Source organism: Nicotiana tabacum, chromosome 14, assembly GCF_000715075.1.
Source record: "Nicotiana tabacum cultivar K326 chromosome 14, ASM71507v2, whole genome shotgun sequence".
Classification (NCBI taxonomy): Eukaryota; Viridiplantae; Streptophyta; class Magnoliopsida; order Solanales; family Solanaceae; genus Nicotiana; species Nicotiana tabacum.
In genome coordinates this window covers 76,626,673-76,651,012 of record NC_134093.1, presented here as the reverse complement: position 1 = coordinate 76,651,012, position 24,340 = coordinate 76,626,673, and the positions used below count along the sequence as shown (strand labels likewise).

Below are 24,340 nucleotides of genomic sequence, written 5' to 3'. Positions count from 1 at the left end.
CATATTTGAATGTCTATTCAAGATTTGTGAATTTTGTCAGGTTACGGGAGGCGAGCCCGGGTTGTCTTTTTGGTGGACTATCATGCCCCGGCCTTGGGGATCGCCCACCAGTGCTCAACTGAAATATCCCACTTAAGCAAGCCTACTTGATGCTTTCTACCTGACCTTACCGATAAATAATGCGAAGATGAATATCACGAGTTAGACAACGAAATCGTACCGTGTACAACACTAATTTTATTTCTTTTAGAAACCCCATTTACAAATTCCCAAAATACATTACACATTTGTAATTTAGAAGTGGAAACATGTGTTACAAGTACAACATTTCTAGTTTCACTTTCCCAAATCAAAATACCCACACCATGTCTACGGAGCCTCTAATTGATACAAAATAATAATATGATGTTGCCGACGACAAGGTCCTGGCTATACCTCAAAACACTATACACAAGAAGCAAAAGACACAAGACTCTGATATGAAGTGGGGCACACCAAGTCAGCTGAGAAGAGGGTGTACCGCTATCACTGATCGATGTCGCCTGTTGTAGAACCACCTGTATCCATTAATGATGCAGCATCCCCAGAAAAATAGACATTAGTACACATGAAATTGTACTAGTATGTTAAGCTAAACACCCTCTCAATGAATGGAGTAACAGTACAAATGGTGATGAACATGAAATCAATGGGAAAACAAAAATATATTAAAACACCAAGTCGAGAGTGAGGTAAATCTTCAAGTATATATCAAAATTTTAGGTTGGGAGATCTTTGGTACCGATACACCACCATGCTTATAGCACGGAGTCCGATCTCTACCCGATCGGCTAAGCCATCTTACCCCAAACTATGAGGCTTGACATAGAAACACAACACCACCATGTGCGCGACATAGCGTACGATCTCTGCCCGATTGGCTAAGCCGTCTTACCACAATGTCGTGTGTGTCGACATGGTCTTTGCTAGCTCTCAACTCAACTCATCTCAATTAAGGGGAATAATCTCAATATAATATGATGGGAATTCATCCCTCAATCAATCCCTACACCGGCATGTGTAGTTTCAGGCTTGGGTATTTATGACCCAATCTTCCTCGGTGACTAACGGTAATCCCAAAAGTATTTATCATAAAAAGGATCATATACTTTTCATAGCCTTTCATACTTTCTTTCATTTTTAGTGGTACTCTTGGCCTCATATGTAAATCATCATTCTTGGCAAGACGGCCGCCTTTCACAATTCATACTCTTATTCTTTCATTACCTCTCAAGGATCATCTTAAAATATTTAATGATATTTGAAACATTGTGAAAAATCATATCTTCAGTTCATAGGCATGTAAGAATTCAAAACATATTGGGGATAAGCATAAAAAAAGGAGCATAGCATTATACAATTGAAATGTGAATCAAACTATAGGCATTTGGACCAGCTAACCATAGAACGGACAGTAATGATAGAAATAAGAACTTGATCGAACCATAATCGAAGTTTACGAGAATTTTGAGGAATCTGATTCTACGAAATAAGTTTAGCCAACATACCTCGGTTGATATTTCGTTAGAATTACTACAACATCCCAATACTCCTAGCAATTAATCTATAGGAAGATGATAAAATTGAATCATAATTAGAAGCATTCCCATGATATAAGAGTCTCTTGGGAATTTCGTCAAACACCTACTATGCAAGGTCGTTTACAAGGTCCTACAATGGTAATTTCTTCTTCCCTCAACCAATCTCAACAATAATCTACCTTCAATAGTTCAACAAACCTACACACCACCCCCACCCCATTGGCGCATGCATGGCTTATCTCCTACTCCCGGGCTTACTTAAACCCATAATAACTTCGTGTGAGGGCTTAGGGAAAGGACTTACCTAGATAGGCTATGGCTTAGCAAATGGCTTCCTTGATTCTTCAAGATTGAGCAAGATGGTTGACTAGGGTGGTTGGAGCTTCTTCCTTCTCTCTCTAGTTTCTTCCCACTCTCTAAAAATGTTAGATGTTTTCTCCCAAATGACCCCCTTATGTCTTTTATTTAAATGGGGTCAGGTTATAAAAACACAAAATAGACCCTCCGAACTCAGCTATGCGGTTACAAAGTGCACCGCAGATCAGGTTTGCGGTCCATGAAAGAGGCCGCGAAATTGATCTCCCAAACTAGGCTAGCATGTTCAAGTCTGCAGTCGTTCTGCAGCCTGCAGAGAAATTATGCGGTCGTAGAATGGATCGTGAAACCTCACTCAAGAAATAAAATCTCATACTAATTCTGCGATGGATGTACATCTCGCAAAACGGTTATACAGTCGCATAACAGACCACGAAATAGCCCTCAAAATTGAGCTTCTCTTGTTTCACTATGCTATGGATCTGCGGCCAGTGGAACAGATTTGTGATCATGAAGATGACCGCAGAATGGCCATTTCTGCAAAAACATTCCCACCAACTCCTCGATGCACTGCAAGTCCAAAAATCCGTACCGAATACAATCCTCCAAACTCATAGGCGTACTTGTATGCGGCCTTACATTGACTTTGTGCAATTGATTAAATACTCAATCTTTATTGTTTGGGTTCAATTTATATGGCCTTGTTTGATGTCATTGAGTTGTATTTGGCTTATTCGGCTCGTTTGGAGGTTGATATGAGGGGAAAGGCTATTTTGGGAGATTAGAGGCTATCAGGTGGAAGTAAGTCTCTTGGCTAACCTTGTTAAGAGGGAAACCCCTAGAAATTAACTTGTTTTCTATATATTTAAGGTATTTGGGGTAGTATATATATGTTGTGGCGAGCGTATATGCACTTAGCGAGTTTAAATCATGATGGGGGTAGAAATTGGAATGGTTCATGCTTTGTTTCATTATATGCTCGTTTGATTCATGATTTACTTGGATTATGTGACTACGTTGCTCTCTTATTCATGTTAGAAATCATGCCTAGGTTTATGATTAATTATGAAGGCATGGGAACTTGTTCTTGATATGTTGAAATGCACAATTATCTGTAGTCACATAGAGATTTCATGAGCACATATTCATATGATATTTATTAAGTCCTTGTGCACCTTTTAAATAAAATTCCTAAATATATACATATAATTTGTATTAATGAATACGTGAATCAGACTGAGGATTTTGGCACGTAGGGTTAACGTGCGAGTGAGATATAGTTTTCGCACATTGGACATGATGATCAGATATTGATTTATGAGGGAAGTTATTGTACCCCTCTTGTGCTTGGATTTGGATCCATCCCTCTGTAGTATGGTGATAACGTATGTTACTTTGAGCACTGTGAGCATGGTCGGTACATGGGTTTTGTACCCGATCATTACATGGATTTGTATCGGGTTATGTGATACATAGATTGTGTATCCGGGGTACATGGATCTTGTACTGGTTAAGCATGCATTCTTATTATTGATTCAATTTGAAGTATTTATCTCATTGTGAATTGTTACTTGATGTCCTTTTATGCTAATTGGGAGTCTTGACTCCGTTATTTGAGCAAGTCATCATTCATTATTATATCTTAAGTTGTGATAGGGTTATTTATGTACTATAAAAGCATGCTTAGTACCTTTCAACTTTTGATATCTGTGGTCACTGAGATTCATGATATTATTCACCGTTTTAATTCTTATTTTATTATTGTATATCTGTGTGGTAAGTATTCGGAAGCATCTAGTCTCGCCACTACTTATTCGAGGTTAGATTTGATACTTACTGGGTACTGATGTTGGTGTATTCACACTACGCTTCAGCACATCTTTTTGTGTAGATCCTCAGGTTGGTCCTAGTAGAGCTTCTTGATTGGGGGAGATCCTATTGAGACTTAGGGTGAGATACACTTCATGGATCAACTTCGCAGTTCCCGAGTCCCTTTTCCTTATTATATTTTTGGCTTATTGTACTTCAAACAGCTTGACATGTATACAGACTTGATCTCATTTCTGTAGTTTGCTTGTGTACTCTAGCCACCTAGTCTTGGGGGCATATTGTATTGGTCATGTTTAAGACTTGCTTGTGGTTTTTTAGATATTATTACTGTTTTGGGACTATTTCCATCATTTATTGCTATTAATCTTTGTTTAATAATGAAAATGGACTTTAATTGTTGGTTTTCGAGTTGGCTTGCTTAGCAATTTTGGCTAAGTTCCATCACGACCTTGAGGTGGGATTTAGGGCCGTGACTAGTTGGTATCAGATCTCTAGGTTGTTTAGGTCTCATGAGTCACGAGCAAGTTCAGTAGAGTCTTGTGAATTGGTACGGAGACGTATGTACTTATCTCCGAGACGCTACATGATTTTAGGAAAACTACACTTCTTTAATTCTTTATTATGCGACTTTGTTGATCAGAAGTTTGAATCCTTGTATTTCTATTCTCTCACCGTGGTGAGAACGCATTCAGCGGGAGTAGATGGTCATGCACCAGCTCCTCAGGTAGGGCGATGCGACGGTGTGGTCGAGGCAGAGGCAGGGCTCGCATTGCAGGGAAAGCCCCTGCTAGGGCAGCCACCATGGAACCACCAGTAGCTCCGATGGAGGAGCAGGTTTTCGATCAGGGTGAGCCAATTGGACTAGATCAGGTCCTGGAGGGGTTTATTGCAACCCAATACTTCAAGATGCCCTTGTTCGCTTGGTTGGTCATGTGGAGGGCCTAGTACGGATCAAAGTACTTCTTGTGGCACTATCTACTTCTCAGGCTGGGGGAGGGGCATAGACTCCCGCTACTCATACTCCTGAGGAGGTTGCGGCTGGTTATCATACCCCAGGGGTGGTGCAGGTTGGGGGACATCCTCCCGTAGTTGTTGTTAGGCCAATAGTGGAGGCTTCTATGTCTGAGGAGGAGCAGAATAGGTTTGATCGGTTCAAGAAGATGACCTTGCATAGGTCCGGATAATGTTTATGGACTTATTGGAATGTTTGGACGGGGCTCCAGGGGGCTCGGGTGAGTTTTAGGGTATTCGGAGCTGGTTTGAACAAAAAAACGCAACACCAGCACAGCCTACAGATCGCACGAGGCGGCCCGTAGCGTGGAGCCACAGGCGCTCTGGACGGTGCAAGGCGCCCTTTATGGAGCCATTATTTTGGTGCGGGGTAGCGTCCAGGGCAGTGATATTCTAGCGCGAGGTGCCAACCCCTTTCAGTTGTGCATTGCCTGAATATTTGGTATAAATACCATTATTTCGTGATTTTCACTCATTTGGACATTTTGGTAGCTAAGCAACTCCGATTTGGGAGATTTTGAAAGGAGAATTCATCTAAATCATTGGGGTAAGTGATCTTATAATCGATCTATATCATATTACATGATTTAGTCATTCTTTTGCCTTTGGATCAAGGATTTGAAGAGTAAAAATTATTGTTTTGATATAAGACCTAAGTGAGTAAAGTTTGGGGATTTGGACCTCGATTTGAGGTCGGATTTTGAAATAAAATGTATATTTAGACTCGGTGATGGATGGGTCATTGGAATTTGTTCTTGGTTTCGGATTTAGACCAAGTGGGTCCCGGTTGACTTTTGTTGACTTTTCGAGAATGTTTAAAGATTGAAGCTCTATTGGTTGGAATTGGTTTCTACGACTTTATTTGACCTTATTAAATTTTACTCCCTCCGTTTCAATTTAAATGACATACTTTCCTTATTATTATGTTTCAAAAAGAATGACATATTTCTATATTTGGAAATAATTTAACTTTAAACTTTTTATTTTACCCACTTTACCCTTAATGAGAAGCTTTTATAGCTACACAAATATCATGGTCCCACAAAGCTTTTGCCCCTTAAGCTTTTAGGACCATATATTTCAAAAGTCATCTTTTTTTCTTAAGCTTTGTGTCAAGTCAAACTACATCATCTAAATTGAAACGGAGGGAGTATTTGGCTAGATTTGAGCCGGTTAGAGGAGATTTCTAAAACAAAGGTGGTTGTTGAAGGCTGAAAAGATCCCGAGAATATCTAAGTCTATTGGCTAACCTTGTTAAGTGGTAATTCACCTAAAAATGGACTTGTTTACTATGTGTTTCTTGAGTTGGGGGTAGTGTATATGTGAGGTGACGAGCATATATATAAGGACATAGGTTATACCATGTTTAGTATAGTCTTCGGATTTTTTTATACCTTGTTTGATTATGTATTCTTCTGATACATGCTTTATTTTATTGTTTGAATATGTGGTTTTTCTTATTCCTGCTAGAGATCATGTCTAGGGTTATGTTACCTTATTTGAACATGATGACTCGTTCTTGATATTTTGAGCTATGTGATTTTTCCATAGTCATATCTTGCTCTCACGAGCACATACATTCGCATATTTATATCTTATATCCTTGTGCACCATACCTATATTATCTTATATACATATGCATACATCTCTGCATATGGATTCAGTTATGTGAGCAGAGTTATGGCACGATGATACATTATGTGCGGGTTGATATGATTATGGTACTGTGAGATATCTTGGAACATTGAGGAATATGAGTGAATTTATAATACTGATTATTGAGCTATTATGATACCTACACTAGGATATGGATTTGTCCCTCTGGAGTTAGGTGATTACCCATGTTACCTAGGGCCCTGAGAGTACTGTCATGCACATAACTTTATGCTTAGTGAGGGGAATTTATGCCAAGCACTCGTAAAGTGCTAAGTGTGTGTGAGTAAGGGGCATTTGTGTCAGGCACATGGGGTGTGCTGAGTGTGTGTGGAAAGGTTGTGTTTTGAGCATGCTTATATATTATACACTCATATAGGAACATTTCTTTACCTGCTATTTCATGCACATCCTTATCTTATATGGACTCTATGAAAGGGAGTTTGCTTTGATCATTATATCTGTAAAGCATGCTTATTACCTTTCTTAGAGTGTGATTGATATTACTGATATTTACTACTTCGGAACTATTCCTTCTCTTTATTTATACTTATTGATTATCTCATTACAGAAATAAGTATATTATTGCTCAAAGCCTCATCACTACTTCTTCGAGGTTAGACTTGATACTTACCCAGTGGGTCGGTTGTACTCATACTACACTTCTGCATATTTTTGTGCAGATTTAGGTATTAATACTAGTGGAGCACAGCATGGTGCTTACTGTCTTGGAGACTCAAGGTAGTGTTTCTCGTTCAAATGCAGGCCCTTGAAGTCACCTTCTTCACATCTATTTACTGTTATTTGATTCAGACTGTACTTTACTTACTTTAGACCTTGTAGTTTGCTATTCTTAAAAGCTCGTGTACTCAGTGACACCAGATTCGGGGATGTTGTATTATTTTGTACTTGTTTATTAGATCCAGTCTTATCTATGATATCAATCTTATTTAGACTTATTATATCCATGCTAGTGGTTTATTAAGAGATTGTGACTATTGGTTCGCCTAGCCGGTATGTTAGGTGTCATCACAGTCATTGATGGGTTTTGGGTCGCGATCACAAGCTTAAACAATCATGAATGTAACCAAACAACCAATATACTAAATCTAGACAACATTAGAATTCAAAGTATAAGCTCACTAAATAATGTAATACATTATTAAATGCGCATTATAATTTTGGTATAACAAATTACACTTTCAGGTCAGAAAAAAAAAATCAAGCATTAAATGAGCATGCTAAATTGCAACTACAGCCAAAAACTAATTTAGAACACCCCCCCCCATGCTAGTGGTTTATTAAGAGATTGTGACCTATTCGTTTGCCTAGCCAGTATGTTAGGTTTCATCACGGTCATTGGTGGGTTTTAGGTCATGACACGCAAGCTTAAACAATCATGAATGTAACCGAACAACCAGCATACTAAATCTGGACAACATTAGAATTCATAGTATAAGCTCACTAAATAATGTAATACATTATTAAATGCGTATTATAATTTCGGTATAACAAACTAAACATTCAGCTTAGGAAAAGAAATCAAGCATTAAATGAGCCCGTAATGAGCATGCTAAATTGCAACTACAACCAAAAAAAAACTTAGAACCCCCCCCCCCCAAACCAAAAAAAAATCATTGTATATGCATTTTGAAGTGGGTTTCAGAGTTAACCCAATGCCCCAAGTTTGTGCCACTTACGCGCTGACATATTGGCTTTATATTACATATAAATATGGACGAAAAACAAAATTGATAACCAAACAACTGATAAGTAAAGAGTAGATCTTTTCCTTGCACCTCAAACCAAAATGATTCTTTAAATCTTCAGATCAGGAAAATAAGCTAATGCTATAATTTTCTCGAGTCTGTGTTTACCCTTAAAATGGATAACAATTAAATTTTTTTGCAGTTTTAAGGATATATGGATTGATTCAACACAAGTAATCAAAAAAATATCAAATAAGTGAATTAAAGATGAAATAAATAACCAAACCAATTATGACATTGAGTCCGGGCTCGGATTCAAGCTTAACGGTAGTTTTACCCTCGACCAGACCCTCGATTCGAAGCCAAAAGTGTATGGGAAACATTGATCAAAATAAGAACCTTTTAATAGCTAGAAAGCAGAGAAATAAGTTTGTATTGCCTTGATAAGCGTGTTACAATGTGTCTATTGAATAAGAAACTTCCCCTTTATATAGTAGAGGAGTTTTTTCCCTAGTACATTTCTAAAAAAGATAAAAACAATCCTCCTTGCCCTCTGTTAGTCGTGTGCAACCATTTATAATGCTTTCTAAGGTCTTGGAGCTCGTTTCGGGGGGCAAGATCCACGCCGTGATATCCGGTTGAGTGCGGATATCACGACCCTTTGTTAGTCCTGTGCAACCTTTTGTAATATTTTTCGAGGTCTTGGAGCTCATTCCGGGTTCGAGGGTGTTGTCTTGTCGGGCCCAGTGGCGAGCACCGCGTTCCAGTCTCGAACCAAAGAGTTCTTAGATTCGGTCTCTATCTCATGCATTCATACTTCGTTTGATTAAAGAGAACTCGGGGTGTGTGTTGACCCTGAGTTCACCTATATAGAGATAGTCCCCTCGTTTCTCAAAGAGTAGGTTTTCTGAAACAATGAGAAACGATAGATGAACCCCAGTTCCTTCCTTCGTACGCTACAACTAAGATGATGAATAAGCCAAAACGTCCCATTAGTCATGTTGTTCTGACTTCGGACATGTGTCAACCATCGGTTGGTCGCCTCCGAATGTGAAACGTCGCGTAATGATTACATTTTCTCCTATAAAAGCTTCGACCTTTTGTACTTCTTCCAGTTTCCGATCTTAGCTTTTATCTTAGAATCCTCTAGCGGCTATCAACTCTTTTAAATCTTCATCTCTTTACCTTTGATCTTCAAATCTTCATAATTGTTCTTAGGTTTCTACCCAGATCTTCATCCTACTTTCAAACCTTCATACCCTTTCTTTCAAATCTTCATATCTTCCCTTCAAATCTTCTTATTCTCCAGATCACGATGCCAAGACTTCCAAATCAGTTCCTCAGCATGCTGCCTCTTCATCTTCCCACCCGGCCACAAATACCAAGGCGGCCATTCCCGAGGTGGTTGTTCTCGAGACAGCTTCTCCAGAGGTGGTTTCTCCCTAAGTGGCTGCTACCGAAGCGGCCCCAGAGCCCCCCATGAAAAGCTTTATTCCCGGGGGCTGTTCAATCGCAGATGACTTCAAAGTCAATAAGGCCTCATCCAAACAAGACCGAGGTGAAGAGGCATCGAGATATATATGCTTTGTTACAGAAGATACCCTTCCCATAGTCCGAGAGAACTGTAAATTGGGAGGAAAGGACGTGGTAGTCCCCGGGCTTGAGGACGATATTACCACTTATGCGGAGGGAAATTTAAGTGTTTACACTTATCCCTTCACACTGGGCCCGGTAGACCCAGTAGTTTTGGCCTTTTGCAAGAAATATGAGGTGTGCCTTGGGAAAATCCACCCATCTCTTTGGATGATTGTCATCCTCCTATATTATTTTGTGAACAACATCGAGTCTCCTCGATTCACCCTCGATCACCTACTTCGTCTATATAGTCCCCAAATTTTCCGAGGGGACTAATCAAGCTCACTCGCCGGGCCAGCAAGGCCCCCTTTTCGAGCATCGACGAGGATCGAGACCGAGCCTGGTAGGGGCGCTTCGTTCGGGTGAAGACTGAAGATTTGATCCCTCCCGAGTTCCTGCCATTTCTCGAGATGTGGAATGCATCTCGTAAGTGTAGTCTTTCCTTAAGTGTCGAGTCTCATTTGTTCCCATTCTCACCATCAGTATTTATGATCGTACAGCTGTTGCTCGGGTTCCCAATGCGTTCCCCCGGCTCAAGGAGTGGATTGAAGGCATCTGCAAGCAGATATCGTACTTTGAGCGCTCGTGGAGCAAGCTTTCGAAGGGCCGGTGGGAGGCCCGTTCTCATGGTAAGGCTCTTCTCAGAATAGTTACTATTACGCCCCAAACTTACACAACGCTGACCTTTTCTTTTCCCTTCATAGGTTTGCTTAAGACCACCGAACATAAGCCGCCGAAAGAGGATAAGGATGCATCCCTATCCATTGATCCCTTTGTTACCGGACAGCCCGGGACTACCGCGGGGGAGAAGAAGAAGAAGAAGAAAAGAAAGTCTGCAGGCTCCCCAGGTCCCGAGGTGAAGCCAAAAAAGAGGGCAGCTTCCCGGCTCGTAAGCCCAAGAAGAGCACCAACTCCCGAGTGCCGAATTCTGACTCACTTTGCCGGCTCAGGGATGAGTCTGAAGAAGATGACATTTTTTGTCGCTCACGGATCAACCATTGCTGGGGAGCAGGCGGTAGCCGAGGGAGAAAGCCATGAGGACGATCTCCCTCCAACTCAAGAGGCTAAAATGGAGATGGGGGATTCCCTCGATAGAGAATACGAGGCAATGAAGTCCAAGATGGATATAAGCTCTGCCGATGCCGAAGAGATGGTGGCCCAATACAATGCCGATATGGAGGCAGCCGAGGTCCGTCTGAAGGCAAAGGTCGAATATATGAAGCGGTTATCCTGAAGAGAGACCCTCGAAGAGAATCACACCTAAGGTTTTGACCTGTCGCCTGAGATCGAGGAAGCCAAAAAGTCAGAGGCCGAGGTGAAGAAGCTTTACGAGCCTGAAGGTGCCGAAGGCTCTGAGGGTTCCGAGGGCTCGGGGGGATCCAAAGGCTCCGACGGCTCTTGCGACGAGTCGGGCCATGGTGAAGACTAGGGGTAGATGCCTTAATACTTTTTTAGTATTTGTTTTATGTACATTTTTTAATTTTGAGGTTGTTTTTATTGGGCCTTTGTAAGTATATTCTGAAATATATATAAAATTTTCCCTTTCTGGCAATTTCGAGTCTTTACTTTTTCATCATATTTTCATAATTTCTATTTTTGTAATGTTTCTAATGCCTTAGCATAAAATAAAATGTAGGTATAGGGAGTCCGAACGGAGCCTAACTTCGAGACAACTTTGTTTGCTCGAGGCTTTGAAAAATCGGTGTGACCGGAAGTTTTTTTCAAGATGCTCGAGTGATTTTAGATGATTCTTTTGCCGAAGGTAACCTTTTAGCAGGCTTCGAATTTTTATAAAGGCCTTACTTTCTGATTACGAGCTTCAAACATCTCCGAGCCATTTTTAGGGCGGTCGTAGCCTTTTGTATTTAGGCACCGCCTAATAGGTTTGGTACCTCCGGGATTCAGTAGCCCGAGTTATCCAAACTTTTTTCGAACGACGGTCCCCGAGTAGGGGTAGCCCTGGGGCACGATAGTCCCCGAATAGGGGTAGCCCGTGGGCTCTTAGGATCCGGAATTTAAGACGGAATACAATGTGTAATAGCAAGGCGGAACTTTCTTTCATTTCTGTGTGTAAAGTGCATGATCGAAAATGCGTAAAAGCTTGTATCATGGCGAAAGCGGACTATGTGGGCATGGTTCACACGACCGTTTGGACCTTACAATGAATCCTAACCACCGAGCCTTAGCTTCTAGCATACAAGGTTTTCTTTTTTCCTTGCTAAATTTTCCCTTGCTAAAAACCTTAATCCGAGGGTAATGGTCCCCAGTATTCGAGGTCGACCTTGAGAGGGCTCGGATACTATTGAGATGGAGTGAACGATCATTGACCCCGATCTGAGACCGGCCTTCCCATCTAAGTTAGCATGTTTTACTGTTGCCTCGTTAAAAACCTTGCCGAAAAACCCATTTGGGACAAAACCGGTTCAAGGAAAAAAGAGTGCAACGCGTGATTTCAGACCTAATAGCCACATCCATTTTTGAACATTGCCTGCAAGTGTTAGTCCTATTCATAACATGATTAAAGAGCAGTTGAGATCGTACCTTAGCAATAGTACTGTTTTAAGTGTGTCACATTCTAATTGTTCGGTAGTTGCACACTGTTTCCCGCTTCGAGTTTGTATGAGCCTTTGCCGGTAATTCCGACAACTCGATACGGTCCTTCCCAGTTCGGTCCCAGCTTTCCCTCGTTCAGGTTCTGGATGTGTAATGTTACTTTCCTCAACACCAAGTCCTCGATCTTGAAATGTCGGAGGTTGGCTCTTCGGTTGTAGTATCTTTCTATCCACTATTTATGGGCGACCAACCGTACTAAATTTGCCTCACGCCTTTCATCCAATAGTTCTAGGCTCGTGACCATGGCCTTGCCATTTGACTCCTCGGTCGCATATTGGAATCTAAGGCTCGGCTCTCCCACCTCGACTGGTATCAAGGCTTCGGCCCCGTAGACCAACGAAAACGGAGTGGCCCCAGTACTGGACTTCAAGGTTGTAGGATATGCCCATAGGACTTCGGGAAAGATTTCCTTCCATTTCCCTTTGGCATCGGTCAACCTCTTTTTTAGGTTTTGAAGTATGGTCTTGTTTGTTGATTCCGCATGTCCATTCCCAATAGAGTGGTAAGGTGTTGATAGTATCTTTTTAATCTTGTGATCTTCAAAATACCTTGTTGCCGATGAATTGCTTCCCATTATCGCACACGACTTCGGTCGGTATCCCAAATTGACATATTATGTGGTCCTAGATTAAGTCAATGACTTCTTTCTCCCGGACCTTTTCGAATGCTTGAGCCTCGACCTATTTGGAAAAATAGTCAGTCATGAATAGTATGAATTGAGCTTTACCGGCCGCCCATGGAAGGGGACCGACGATGTCCATCCCCTATTTCATAAACGGCCACGGGGGCAGGACCGAGTGTAGTAGCTCTCCCGGTTGATGGATCATCGATGCTTGTCTATGGAAGCTGTCGCATTTCCGTACGAAGTCCTTCGCATCCTTCTCCATTTCGGTCCAATAATGCGTGAATTTCTCTCAAGGCGTACTCGGTATCTCCCGGTCCCAAGCATCTGGCTAAAGGGCCGTCGAACGTCCTCCTGAACAATGCCCCTTCGACCAAACTAAATTTGGCAGCCTTGGTACGCAGGGCTCTCGATTCTTTGGGATCCGAGGGCAATTTCCCAGTTTTCAAGTAGTCTATGTACTTGTTCCTCCAATCCCAGGTTAAACTTGTTGAGTTTACTTTGGCTTGGCCTCCGAATGTGAAACTTACACCGGCGTAAAGTCAGCCACGAAGTCAGCCAAAATTTGAGATTTCATGGCGGTTCGGGGTCGATACTCAATATCGTACCCATAGATTTCGACGGCCCATTTGGCCAACCGGTCCGAGAGCTCGGGTTTGTGCATGATGTTCCTCAGTGGGTAAGAGGTTACAACAGATATGGGGTGACATTGAAAGTACAGTTTTAACTTTCTGGAGGTGCTTAGCAAAGCGAGCGCCAATTTTCTCAGGATACCTTGTTTCGGCCTTGCCTAGAGTTCTACTGACATAGTAAATAGGAAATTGCGTACCTTCCTCTTCCCGGACTAAGACTCCACGTACCGCCACCTCGAAAACTACCAAGTAATGGTACAGTTGTTCTTCCGCCTTGGGAGTGTGGAGCAGGGGGGACTCGAGAGGTACCGTTTGAGTTCTTCCAAAGCTTGTTGGCATTCCGGGGCCCAGGAAAAGTTATTCTTCTTCTTCAACAGTGAGAAGAACCGATGGCTTTTGTCCGAGGACCTCGATATGAACCAGCCCAGGGTGGCTATTTGCCTAGTCAGCCTCTGAACTACCTTAACGTTGTCCACCACGGTGATGTCTTCTATAGCTTTGATTTTGTCAGGATTGATCTCGATCCCTCAATTGGATACCATGAACCCGAGGAATTTTCCTGATCCGACCCCGAATGCACACTTTTCCGGGTTCAGCTTCATATTGTATCTCTTCAATATGTCGAAGGTTTCCTGCAAATGTTTCAAATGGTCCTCTGCTCACAGGGACTTGACTAACATGTCGTCAATATAAACTTTCATTGATTTTCCTATCTGTTCTTCGAACATCCGGTTTACTAGGCGTTGATAAGTGGCACCGGCGTTCTTTAATCCGAATGGCATTACGTTACAATAATAGGTGCCGAATTTAGTGATAAAAGAGGTTTTTTCTTGATCGCCCGGGTCCATCCGAATTTGGTTGTACCCAGAATAGGCATCGAGAAAACTGTGTATCTCGTGCCCGGTCGTCGCGTTGATCATCCGATCGATGTTAGGCAAAGGAAAAGAATCCTTAGGGCATGCCTTATTCAAATCTTTATAATCCACACACATTCTTAGCTTATTTCCTTTATTAGGTACTACCACTACGTTGGCTAATCAGTCTGGGTACTTGACTTCCCGAGTGGATCCTATTTTGAGGAGTTTAGATACCTTGTCCTTGATGAATGTGTGCTTGACCTCGCTTTTCTGCTTGACAGGATGGAACTTCGGGTTCAAACTCAGCTTATGAGTGGTTACCTCCGGCGGGATCCATGTCATGTCAAGATGGGACCAAGCGAAACAATCTATGTTAGCTATAAGAAATTCAATGAGTTTTTTTCAAGATCGAGAGTTAACCCCGTGCCCAGGTATACCTTCCGATCGGGTAAGTGTTCGATCAATATGACTTGCTCCAACTCCTCGACCGTCGATTTGGTGGCATCAGAATCATCGGGAGCAATGAATGACCTGGGAACTCCGTAATCATCCTCCTCGCCTACACCTCGCTCTTCTGGTTCGGTCGGGGCCGGTATCGGTGATTGCTATTGAATTTCTTCCTTCCTGGTCATCTCCGTGTTCTGTGATGTCGGGACCACGGGCATTGGGATCACCTCGTCGACTGCGAACCTTTCTTTTGTGGTCGGCTGCTCTCCGTAGACCGTCTTGATTCCTCCCGGCGTAGGGAACTTCAGTGCCTGGTGTAATGTTGAGGGTACTCCCTCATGTTGTGAACCCATGGCCTTCCGAATAAGGCGTTATACCTCATGTCCCCTTCGATCACATAGAATTTTGTATCTTGAATCGTCTCGACGATATTCACTGGCAGGGTTATTTCTCCTTTAGTAGTTTCCCATGCCATGTTAAATCCGTTCAACACCTAGACCGCCGGCACTATTTGATCTTGTAATCCCAACTGCTCTACGACCCTCGATCTGATGATGTTGGCCGAGCTATCTAGATCAATCAACACACGTTTAACTCGTAATTTGTTGATAAGTACGGATATCACCAATGCATCATTATGAGTTTGTACGATGCCCTCGGCATCCTCGTCGCTGAACGAAATGGTTCCCTCCGGGATGTAATCTCGGGTGCGCTTTTCCCTCGTGATGTATACTTTAGTGCGCTTTATCATTGGTCCTTGAGGGACATCGACCCCTCCAATGATCATGTTGATGACGTGCTGAGGTTCTTCTTGGTCGATCACTTTGTTGGAGTCCCTATTCCTGAAGTGGTTTTTGGCTCGATCACTCAAGAAACTCTCGGAGGTGCCCGTTATTGAACAACCGTGCAACTTCTTCTCTCAATTGTCGGCAATCCTCGGTCCTGTGGCCATGAGTGCCATGATACTTACACTTCGGGTTAGGATCTCTCTGGGTACGATCGGACTGCAATGGTCAAGGCCACTTGGTTTCTTTGATGCGCCCAATGGCCGATACGATGCTGGCCGCATCAATGTTGAAGTTATACTCTGATAATTTCGGTGTTTCCCTTCCTCCGAGCGGCCTGTCAAAACCATTCTTGCTCATCAGACCTCGGCTATTGGCCCCACGGTCGCTTCTCTTCTCGTTCCTCGTTGGGTTACGCCCGGGCATGTTCCCCCTTCGATCTACACTATATAGTTGATACCGATCTCGGACCGGCCTTGATTCATGATCGACGACTCTGTTAGGCCTGTTGTCTGTTTTGATGGGGTAAACGGACCCAGAAGGGGCTCCGAGTTGGTCGTCCTCAGCTCTAATTTTTTACTGGTACCTGTTGTGGACGTCAGCCCAAGTTACCGCCGGGTAATCTACAAAATTTTGTTTCAGCTGCTGCGAAGCCAAAGAGCTTCGGGGGTTAAGTCCTTGAGTGAATGCCTGAACGGCCCAATCGTCCGCAACCGGAGGCAAGTCCATCCGTTACATTTGAAACCTTGACACGAACTCCCTGAGCATCTCGTTGTCTCTTTGCGTAACCTTGAAAAGGTCCGATTTTCTGATCTAGACCTTGATGGCCCCTGCATGAGCCTTTACAAAAGCATCCGCAAGCATAGCGAACGAATCAATGGAATTTGGGGGCAAGTTGTGGTATCATATCATCGCTCCTTTTGACGCATGTGTAGGAGGTCACATGCTCATTTGGATCCGTGGTTCCGTTATATTTTGGAATATCGGGCATAAGAAACCTCTTCGGGATTGGCTTCGGTGCCCCGCTAGGAGGAAAAGGCTTTTGGAATTGCAAGGAAAAAATTAAGCAGAAAATTTATGTGCTGAAATGCTGTCAGCAAGCAGTTTGTATTAAATTCCATATGATTGAACTTAAATATTTCGGCTCAAACTGGCCGATGCAATCTACAATCCCACTCGTCACTGCTATTCTAATTATCCACACGTAAAAAATAATACCAACCGTAGTAAGAGCTTCTCTCATATATTACCTACCAATGGAGTAGTGAAAATAAATATACATTTGAGTATTATATCCATTAAGAACAAGTGAAGAGAAGAAAAAATCATGGTAGTATTAGCTGGAACCATATTTCAGCTGCTCCCACCTAAACGGTTTGAACACATAAAGAACCTCTGGTGAGCTTTTGAACAGCAAAGCTACACACACGCATATGGCAGCAACTGCTACCATTGAGAGCATCGCCGGCCTGTATATTGCAACTCTTGTTTTTCCCATGTTTCCATATGAGAATTTCTGCTCACACTGTCTGCAATGTCTTTGAATTGGTTTACTTAAAGGCTTCTCGGTTTGTAAGCTCACAACTTTTACCAACTTTTGATCGTCTTCTAGTTTCTGTTTGAAGCTGCAATTCAACAAAGTACCAGGGATATTGACAACATGTCCACTACCTGAATTCTCATTAATTTTCTTCTGGACGACATGAATGTATGAGTAATGACCTCGCAGGGATGCATAATCATTGGGTGTCAATCCAGTACTGTCACGGGCACTTCTCCATGCTTCAATTCCAATCTGAAGGAAACAATATTCAATACCTTGAAAAATAGGGAAAACAAAAAGATAAAAAGAAAAGCAGTTATGTGCCACAAACATTGACTCCTTGTACATATATCAGTGCCTCCAATTTAGTCATCAAACAGACAAAACTATCATTTGACAATTGATGCTGGCTAGAGAAACAAATTTAACTTCAGAAAGTAAAAGTCTAAGAGACCCAAACCCCACTTGTGGAATTACACTGGGTTTTCTGTTGTTGTTGTAAAGTAAAAGTCTTAAGAGAAGGCCATAATTCATTTTCACTTTTCTCAACATATACTGTTTCTCCTCTCTAAGTTAATGGGACTGTCAATTCAACATAACTACAGGAAAATGCATATAATACATGAAGGTATACCTGTCCTGGATCGTCAATTAATGCCTCCAAAAGACTCTCGCATCCGTCCTGACTAGCAACTATATGAAGTGGAGTCAAACCCCCAGGACCCTCCGAATCAGGTCTAAATAAGTAGCCACCATGACCTTGTTTCTTTTCTACCCCTGATTTATCAAGTACTCCGTGAGGACAGTATCTCAACAGCATTTCTACCATGGACCTTCTGTTTCCCCTTACAGCTCTGTGAAGGACCCCAAGCTCCCGCAAAGCAATGTCCAGTGATGAGTGTTGTCCTACATCTACAATGCCGTTGAAGAAAACACTTAACAGTTTTTCCACAACAGCACACCAAGCATGGTCAACAGAGAACTCAATAAGCCACTTGAACCGTTCAAAAGGGAAGAGAATCAAGTTGGAACCAGAACCAAGTCCAAATTGCAAGTGACTTCGATGAAGCAGCCAACCCATCTCATGTATAAAGTCCAAAGCTTGGTCCCTAGCTTGTAACTCTTCAGTTGCTCCCAGGAAACCATCAGCTGTTTCAGCAGCCTCAATAATGCTCTCCAGGGTACGAATTTCGGAACAAACGTCTTTCTCTGCAACTATAAAAGGGAAGAAGCTGCTGCAAAGACCATGGTCTTCAACCTAGCCAAAGCATGCAACCTACATTTCAGAACAGAATAAAGACTAGCAGACTTCCCTTTAAGGAGAAGTAGCAATTGGTGTAAAGGTTTTACTTCACTCAACTAGCTCATCTAAATGAGTATTCATCACATGAAAAGTAATACATGGTATATAATAAGGGGTCCCACCAATTTCCTGTATAGATGGTATGATAATTTCCAAGTTATATGAGTTACAAATAAGAAGATTATTCATTAAAATTAAAAACGAAACATAAATGAGTGTTCATCAATCCATGTCTACACTTCCTTTGCCACATAATAAGAACCAGAAGCAGATCCTTACCTTGAATTTCTTCAGTAAATTATGCAGAGCATAAAACTGAGTTTTTGGGCAAAGCAGTAAATAAGGAGGCATCGAACTCCATCCAACGTAAACCACGGCTCAAAAGGTGAGACAAGAAGATACATTAACAGTTATAGGGACTAAGGAAAAGAAAAATAATTGCACCTCGATGAACCCCCTGCCAGTAATATTTGGCATAATACAAGGAAAGCCAAGGGACTGGATCACTTCATGCTCCATATAAGAATCACCTTCTCCCATCATATCAGCACAACTACCTTGCACAAGATATTTCCCTTCCATGGCACATAGTAACCTATGGGGACGTGGATAATCACGCAGAATAAGTTCATTAGCTAAACATGGTCTAATTAGCTAGGATGACAATTTCAATGTCTGCTAAGTACCTTGTAGTTGGTCGAGATAGGTTAAAGCCTTTTACCAAAAACTGAACTCCCTCGGACACAGAAGTTGCAAGTGGTTTGATGATTGATATCCTACAGTTTCTATGACTTTTAACTGGCAAGGGAGCATCCAGAACAACCTGCCCTGTAGTAGAAAACAAACACACTCAGTTTTCCTGTCTGAGGCATAGCTAATAATTGAAGATAGCAACATAATGACAGAACAAAAACCAAGCAAGAACATGACAAAGACTCATAATATACCATTAAATATAAATGCCAAGCAAGAACATGACAAAGGACTCATAATATACCATTAAATATAAATGCCACACGATGCTGCACTCTAGTATAAACCCATCCAGTTCTCCAAAATGAATCGGTGGATGCATTGAGAAATTTTGTCAAACCAGATCTAAGATCACAATAAAGCTGCAAAAAGAAAACTATTAGGTGATATATTTATTAGTCCAAAACATTAACAGCATGAGCTAGCTAAAGAACAGTTTGTGGGTAATACAATCAATAGCAGATAAGAAGAAACAGTCCCTGATTGCAATCCAACATCACATTCTTATTTTTTAAGTTTCATTTGAGCTTAGCTATGCATGCTGTGACCAGAGGTGGATCCAGGAATCCAAGTCAGGGGCTGTTGACTTCCACTGAACTTACTGTTCCCTTGTGGGAATAGGTGCAAATTTACTATAAATTTATATTTGTAATTTACTATATTATATAGATAGAGTTTAAGTGGAAGGCAGTCGGTGTGCCTGCATAGCCAAGAGCCTATGGCCATGGCAGTGCTACCTTATGATAAACATGAAAATAACTAACTCAGGCCAATATCTTTATTTATTTGTAAGTAGCTGCATTTCTTCTTCCCACAAAAATAATGGTACATATTCTGAAAATGAAAATAAGTTACCTCCTCCCATGTGGATTTATCCATCCGAAGATATATTGTCAATATGATGCATCCAGGTCTAATGTAGCTTTCAATATCTGTAGGGCTGTGTGCTAACCAATCCAGAATCTGCAAATTGTTCAGAAAGATATAATATTTGGTTGCATGTTGAGATGAAAGAAAAATATAGAAAGTTGTAACTGCATACTATATTATAGCAAGAGTACTAAAGTACCTGTTTTCGCAAGGTTGTAGGAAAATCAGTAGGATCTTTCCCAAAGAGTTTAATGACAATTCGATCTGTGTGACTCTGAAAATTAGCCAAGAGCTGTAGTTAGGAGGCAAATCATCTTTTTCCATGTGACATATCAAGTATTAAGAATCTAACTCATGGAACATTTCTTTTCTACCACCAAAAAGGATAACAGCCAACTGTCCAATATATATACCCCTCATCTAGTATCAAGATACAGATGAACCAAATTTTCTTCAAGGGACTGACTTTTACTGCATAGAGAACCTTGAGTAACGTAGGATGAAAATGAATGTAGTGTAAAATGATGGAGCATTTGTAAGTCTCTCCGGGTGAATATGAGCATTTTCTGTTACAGACAATGGCTGCGACAGTAAAGATTGAAGGGGCCGTAGTCAACAAATGAGTGCATGCACGCCTAGCTGTTGGTGCTACATGAAGTTGATTGCTAGTGTAGATTTAAAACTGATTGCAACTAAGAGACCACTTTCAAGCTAGATATCTATCTATGATCTATGATTCTATGTGCTGGTGGTAGACCATGGCATGTTTGCTGGCATGCCACTGCTTTGCTGGATGGACAAAATGCTCTTTTTCTCATATTTTTTTCTCTTTTCAGCTGTTACTTATTCTCTTTAAATCTGAAAGAACCTTGCAGTGCACCTCTTCAAACAGAAACCGATGCAAGTGGGATGACGCTTTGAAAGCACAAACAATGATAATGCTGCACTTACTCTTTTTTTTTCAAAGGAGATAATGCTGCACTTAGAGCCCGTTTGGATTAGCTGGAAAAAAAAGTCGCTTTTAAGCATCAAGTGCTTAAAAGCACTTTTAAAGTGTTGGAGCTGGTTTTGTAAATAAGCATTTACGTGTTTGGATAGAAATGCTGAAGCTGAAATAATCAATTAGATATGTTCAGTTAAAAGTGCTGATAGGCACTTTTTTCTGTTAAATGGCTTAAATGCCCTTAAAACCGTTAACCCCAAAAGAGTTGATCATTGCAAGATTTCAATTCTGAAGTGATTAAAATACAAAATTAATTTATGTATCAACTCAGTTTATGTTCCAAATTAATTAGCTAAGATTATTTTCAATAAGTACAAATTATTTATTTAAATAACATATACCAGTAAAAATGGAAACTAGCAAAAGAATCTGGGGTTAACTGATCATGCCTGCCATGGTTTTCCTTCGTCATAGAAATTTTATCCAGAAACTTGCATTCACTAAAGAAAAGTAGAACGATTATTTGGGGTTTTGGGGGGGGGGGGGGGAGGTGAGTATGCTACTCTTCCTTCATGGTGAAGGTCAAATTCATGGGTCGTTCTAATCTTGGATACCTATGATCCCAAGCACTTTGAGTTGAGTTCTTGTGTTATGAAAGAATGTTAAGGGGAAATTCGTGATGCAACTTTTGAACGAGCTTTTTTTTTCTCCAAAATATTTGAACGAACTTCATGTTGGGGGATTCTTTTCTTTTTTCAGGTTGCTTTTCAGTTAGATTACGAAAATGCAGCAAGAAATTTTACAGATCTAATCAATGATAGTATTGCAAGGTACAAAGAGAAAAAAGTTACAGGCCATGGCAGAGAGGTGTTTCTTATGAAGGAGAGGAAGTAGCAACAGGAAGAGAGCTGGAAGAAAGAAAGTAGAGCTAGGGCCAAAGGGTATTTGAAAATTTTTAAAAAAAATGTAAGGGGTAATAAGTAAATTAATTGGCCAAACCTAAATAGCTTTTAAGCTGAAAAAAATACGTTGGGTCACCCAGATAGCTTTTGGCTTGTTTTAGCTTAAAAGCACTTGGCTTAAAAGCTATTTTCCATTTGCCAAATGCAACAAGAAGCCAAAAATTGCTTTTAAGCTGGTTTGACCAGCTTTTAAGCCAGTCCAAACACCCTCTTACTCTTTTAATGAAAGGAGTAATGCTGTAATTACTCTTTGTTCATAAGCATATGGAACAACTGCTCCTAACTATTGAAAACAAAACATGGAAAAGATCCAACAAAAATAAAATACAACATAGAAGTTGCAGCTGCAAATACATTAAAGGAGGAGGAATAAATCTGATGTACTTTTAGAAGAAATAAAGTTCTGACAGTGTCCTACAAAAGCATGCAAGACAACTGAACAAAATGCATATCAGAATTATAGAGAACTGCAAAACAGTACAAGCTTCTACCTGAGACTCTCCGCTGGAATTAGATGGTGAAAGGTTTGAGGTGGAACCCGAATTCCCACTTATCTTTGTGGGGCTTGACCTGTGAGGTTCTTGACATAACCATAGAGGACAGCCAGGAGATCCATTACCTAGGTTCACAGTGGCATCAGGATAATGCAGTTTTCCGATACCATCTTGAGGATCATCATCATAGCTGTTATTCAAATCAATGTTACTTAGTTTCACCCCTGCAAGTGAAGTTGCTGAAACATTTGCATTGGTAGGTAAGCTTTCTTTTCTATGGTACATATACTCGGGCTGTGGGGCACAACAATTTTGTGGAATCTCACAATCAGCACCATTCGTGTCCATTCTCTTATCTCTCACTTCTGGTGCAGGTATACTCAAGCATTGCCCAGTTGGCTGAGGAGAGTCCTGCAAATCAAGGCAGTTAGAAGATGAACAGATCATGTTCAATACCAAACGTTTAGATCAGTTCCAAACCTTTATACAAAACCACCCAGATGTCCCTGTGTTTTGCCGATCCGGAGATGTAGACAACAAGCCAGGCACATTCCTCTCATTAGCTGTACTAGCCAGACTAGCTAGGTTTCTCAGCAGATGGGACAGTAGATCCTGATCTTTAGATTGATCTGCGCTATTGGCTGCATTAACCCAAATAGGAGAAGCCAGGAAGTAACTCATCAAAACTTAAAGACAAATCTCAAAAAAGTAAAGGCAGCAATTATGTGGCTGCACGTATTATCAATATTTCCATAGGACCCAAATGCTTGCAGGGATTTTTAAGAACTCACTTTCAAAATACACCCCCAATCTAATCAACACATCCCAACTGCGTCATGCAAAGCTCAATATCAAAGGGTTATCATAAGTTAAAGGTTCCACGCATACATCAACAACAACAACAACAACAACAACATACCAAGTATTATCCCACACTTTAGGGTCTGGGGAGGGTAGTGTGTACGCAGACCTTACCCCTACCTTGTGAGGATAGAGAGACTGTTTCCAATAGACACTCGGCTCAGGAAAGCATAAGCACCACATTAATAAAAATATAGACAAGAAGGGACAGCACCAAAAGCCATATAAAATCAGAATAAAGACAACAAGATAGTAAGGTGATCAACAATGAAAGAAAACAAGGGTTAGTCATAAAAACCTACTACCAACAGAAAGCGAGACTGCGTGCCAATACTACTGTTATAAACACTCTAAACTACCTACTCTACAACCCTAATCCGCGACCTCCATACCTTTCTATCAATGGTCTTGTCCTCGGTCAGCTAAAGCTGCGCCATGTCTTGCCTAATCACCTCTCCCCACCTCTTCTTTGGCCTACCTCTACCTCTCTGTAGGCCCTCCAATGTCAACCTCTCACACCTTCTCACCAGGGCGTCTGTGCTCCTCCTCCTCACATGACCAAACCACCTAAGCCGCGCTTCCCGCATCTTGTCTTCAATAGGGGCCACACCCACCTTGTCGCGAATAACCTCATTTCTAATCGTATCTAACCTAGTGTGCCCACACATCCATCTTAACATCCTCATCTCTGCTACCTTCATCTTCTGGACATGAGCGATCTTGACCGGCAAACACTCATCCCCATACAACATCGTCGGTCTGACCACCACTCTGTAGAACTTACCTTTAAGTTTCGGTGGCACGTTCTTGTCACACAAAACACCGGAAGCGAGTCTCCATTTCATCCATCCCGCCGCAATACAATGTGTGACAACTTTATCAATCTCCTCATTCCCCTGAATAATAGACTCAAGGTACTTAA

At 41.4% G+C, this 24,340-nt stretch overlaps 1 protein-coding gene across 1 annotated transcript; it reads right to left on the bottom strand.

Moving 5' to 3' along the window:
• Positions 1–16,913: 16,913 nt before the first annotated feature.
• Positions 16,914–23,364, bottom strand: LOC107759008 (squamosa promoter-binding-like protein 1). The gene is made up of 9 exons (XM_075229669.1): positions 23,038–23,364; positions 22,555–22,968; positions 20,358–20,432; positions 20,144–20,251; positions 19,533–19,650; positions 19,222–19,363; positions 18,980–19,130; positions 17,867–18,490; positions 16,914–17,484 (listed from the first exon to the last, which is right to left on the bottom strand). The coding sequence occupies exons 1-9, from the start codon at positions 23,236–23,238 to the stop codon at positions 17,026–17,028; spliced, it is 2,292 nt and encodes a 763-aa protein (XP_075085770.1). The 5' UTR covers positions 23,239–23,364; the 3' UTR covers positions 16,914–17,025.
• Between the last annotated feature and the right edge of the window lie 976 nt (positions 23,365–24,340).

Bases quoted from the DNA above. Each gene is read 5' to 3' on its own strand.
- LOC107759008 (XM_075229669.1), bottom strand. From the start codon at position 23,238: ATGAGTTACTTCCTGGCTTCTCCTATTTGGGTTAATGCAGCCAATAGC. The intron at 20,433-22,554 runs GTAGAAGCTTGT...GCTAATTTTCAG, and splicing joins ATTCCAGCGGAGAGTCTCAG to AGTCACACAGATCGAATTGT. The intron at 19,364-19,532 runs GTATATTATGAG...TTTCTACTACAG, and splicing joins TGTGGCATTTATATTTAATG to GGCAGGTTGTTCTGGATGCT.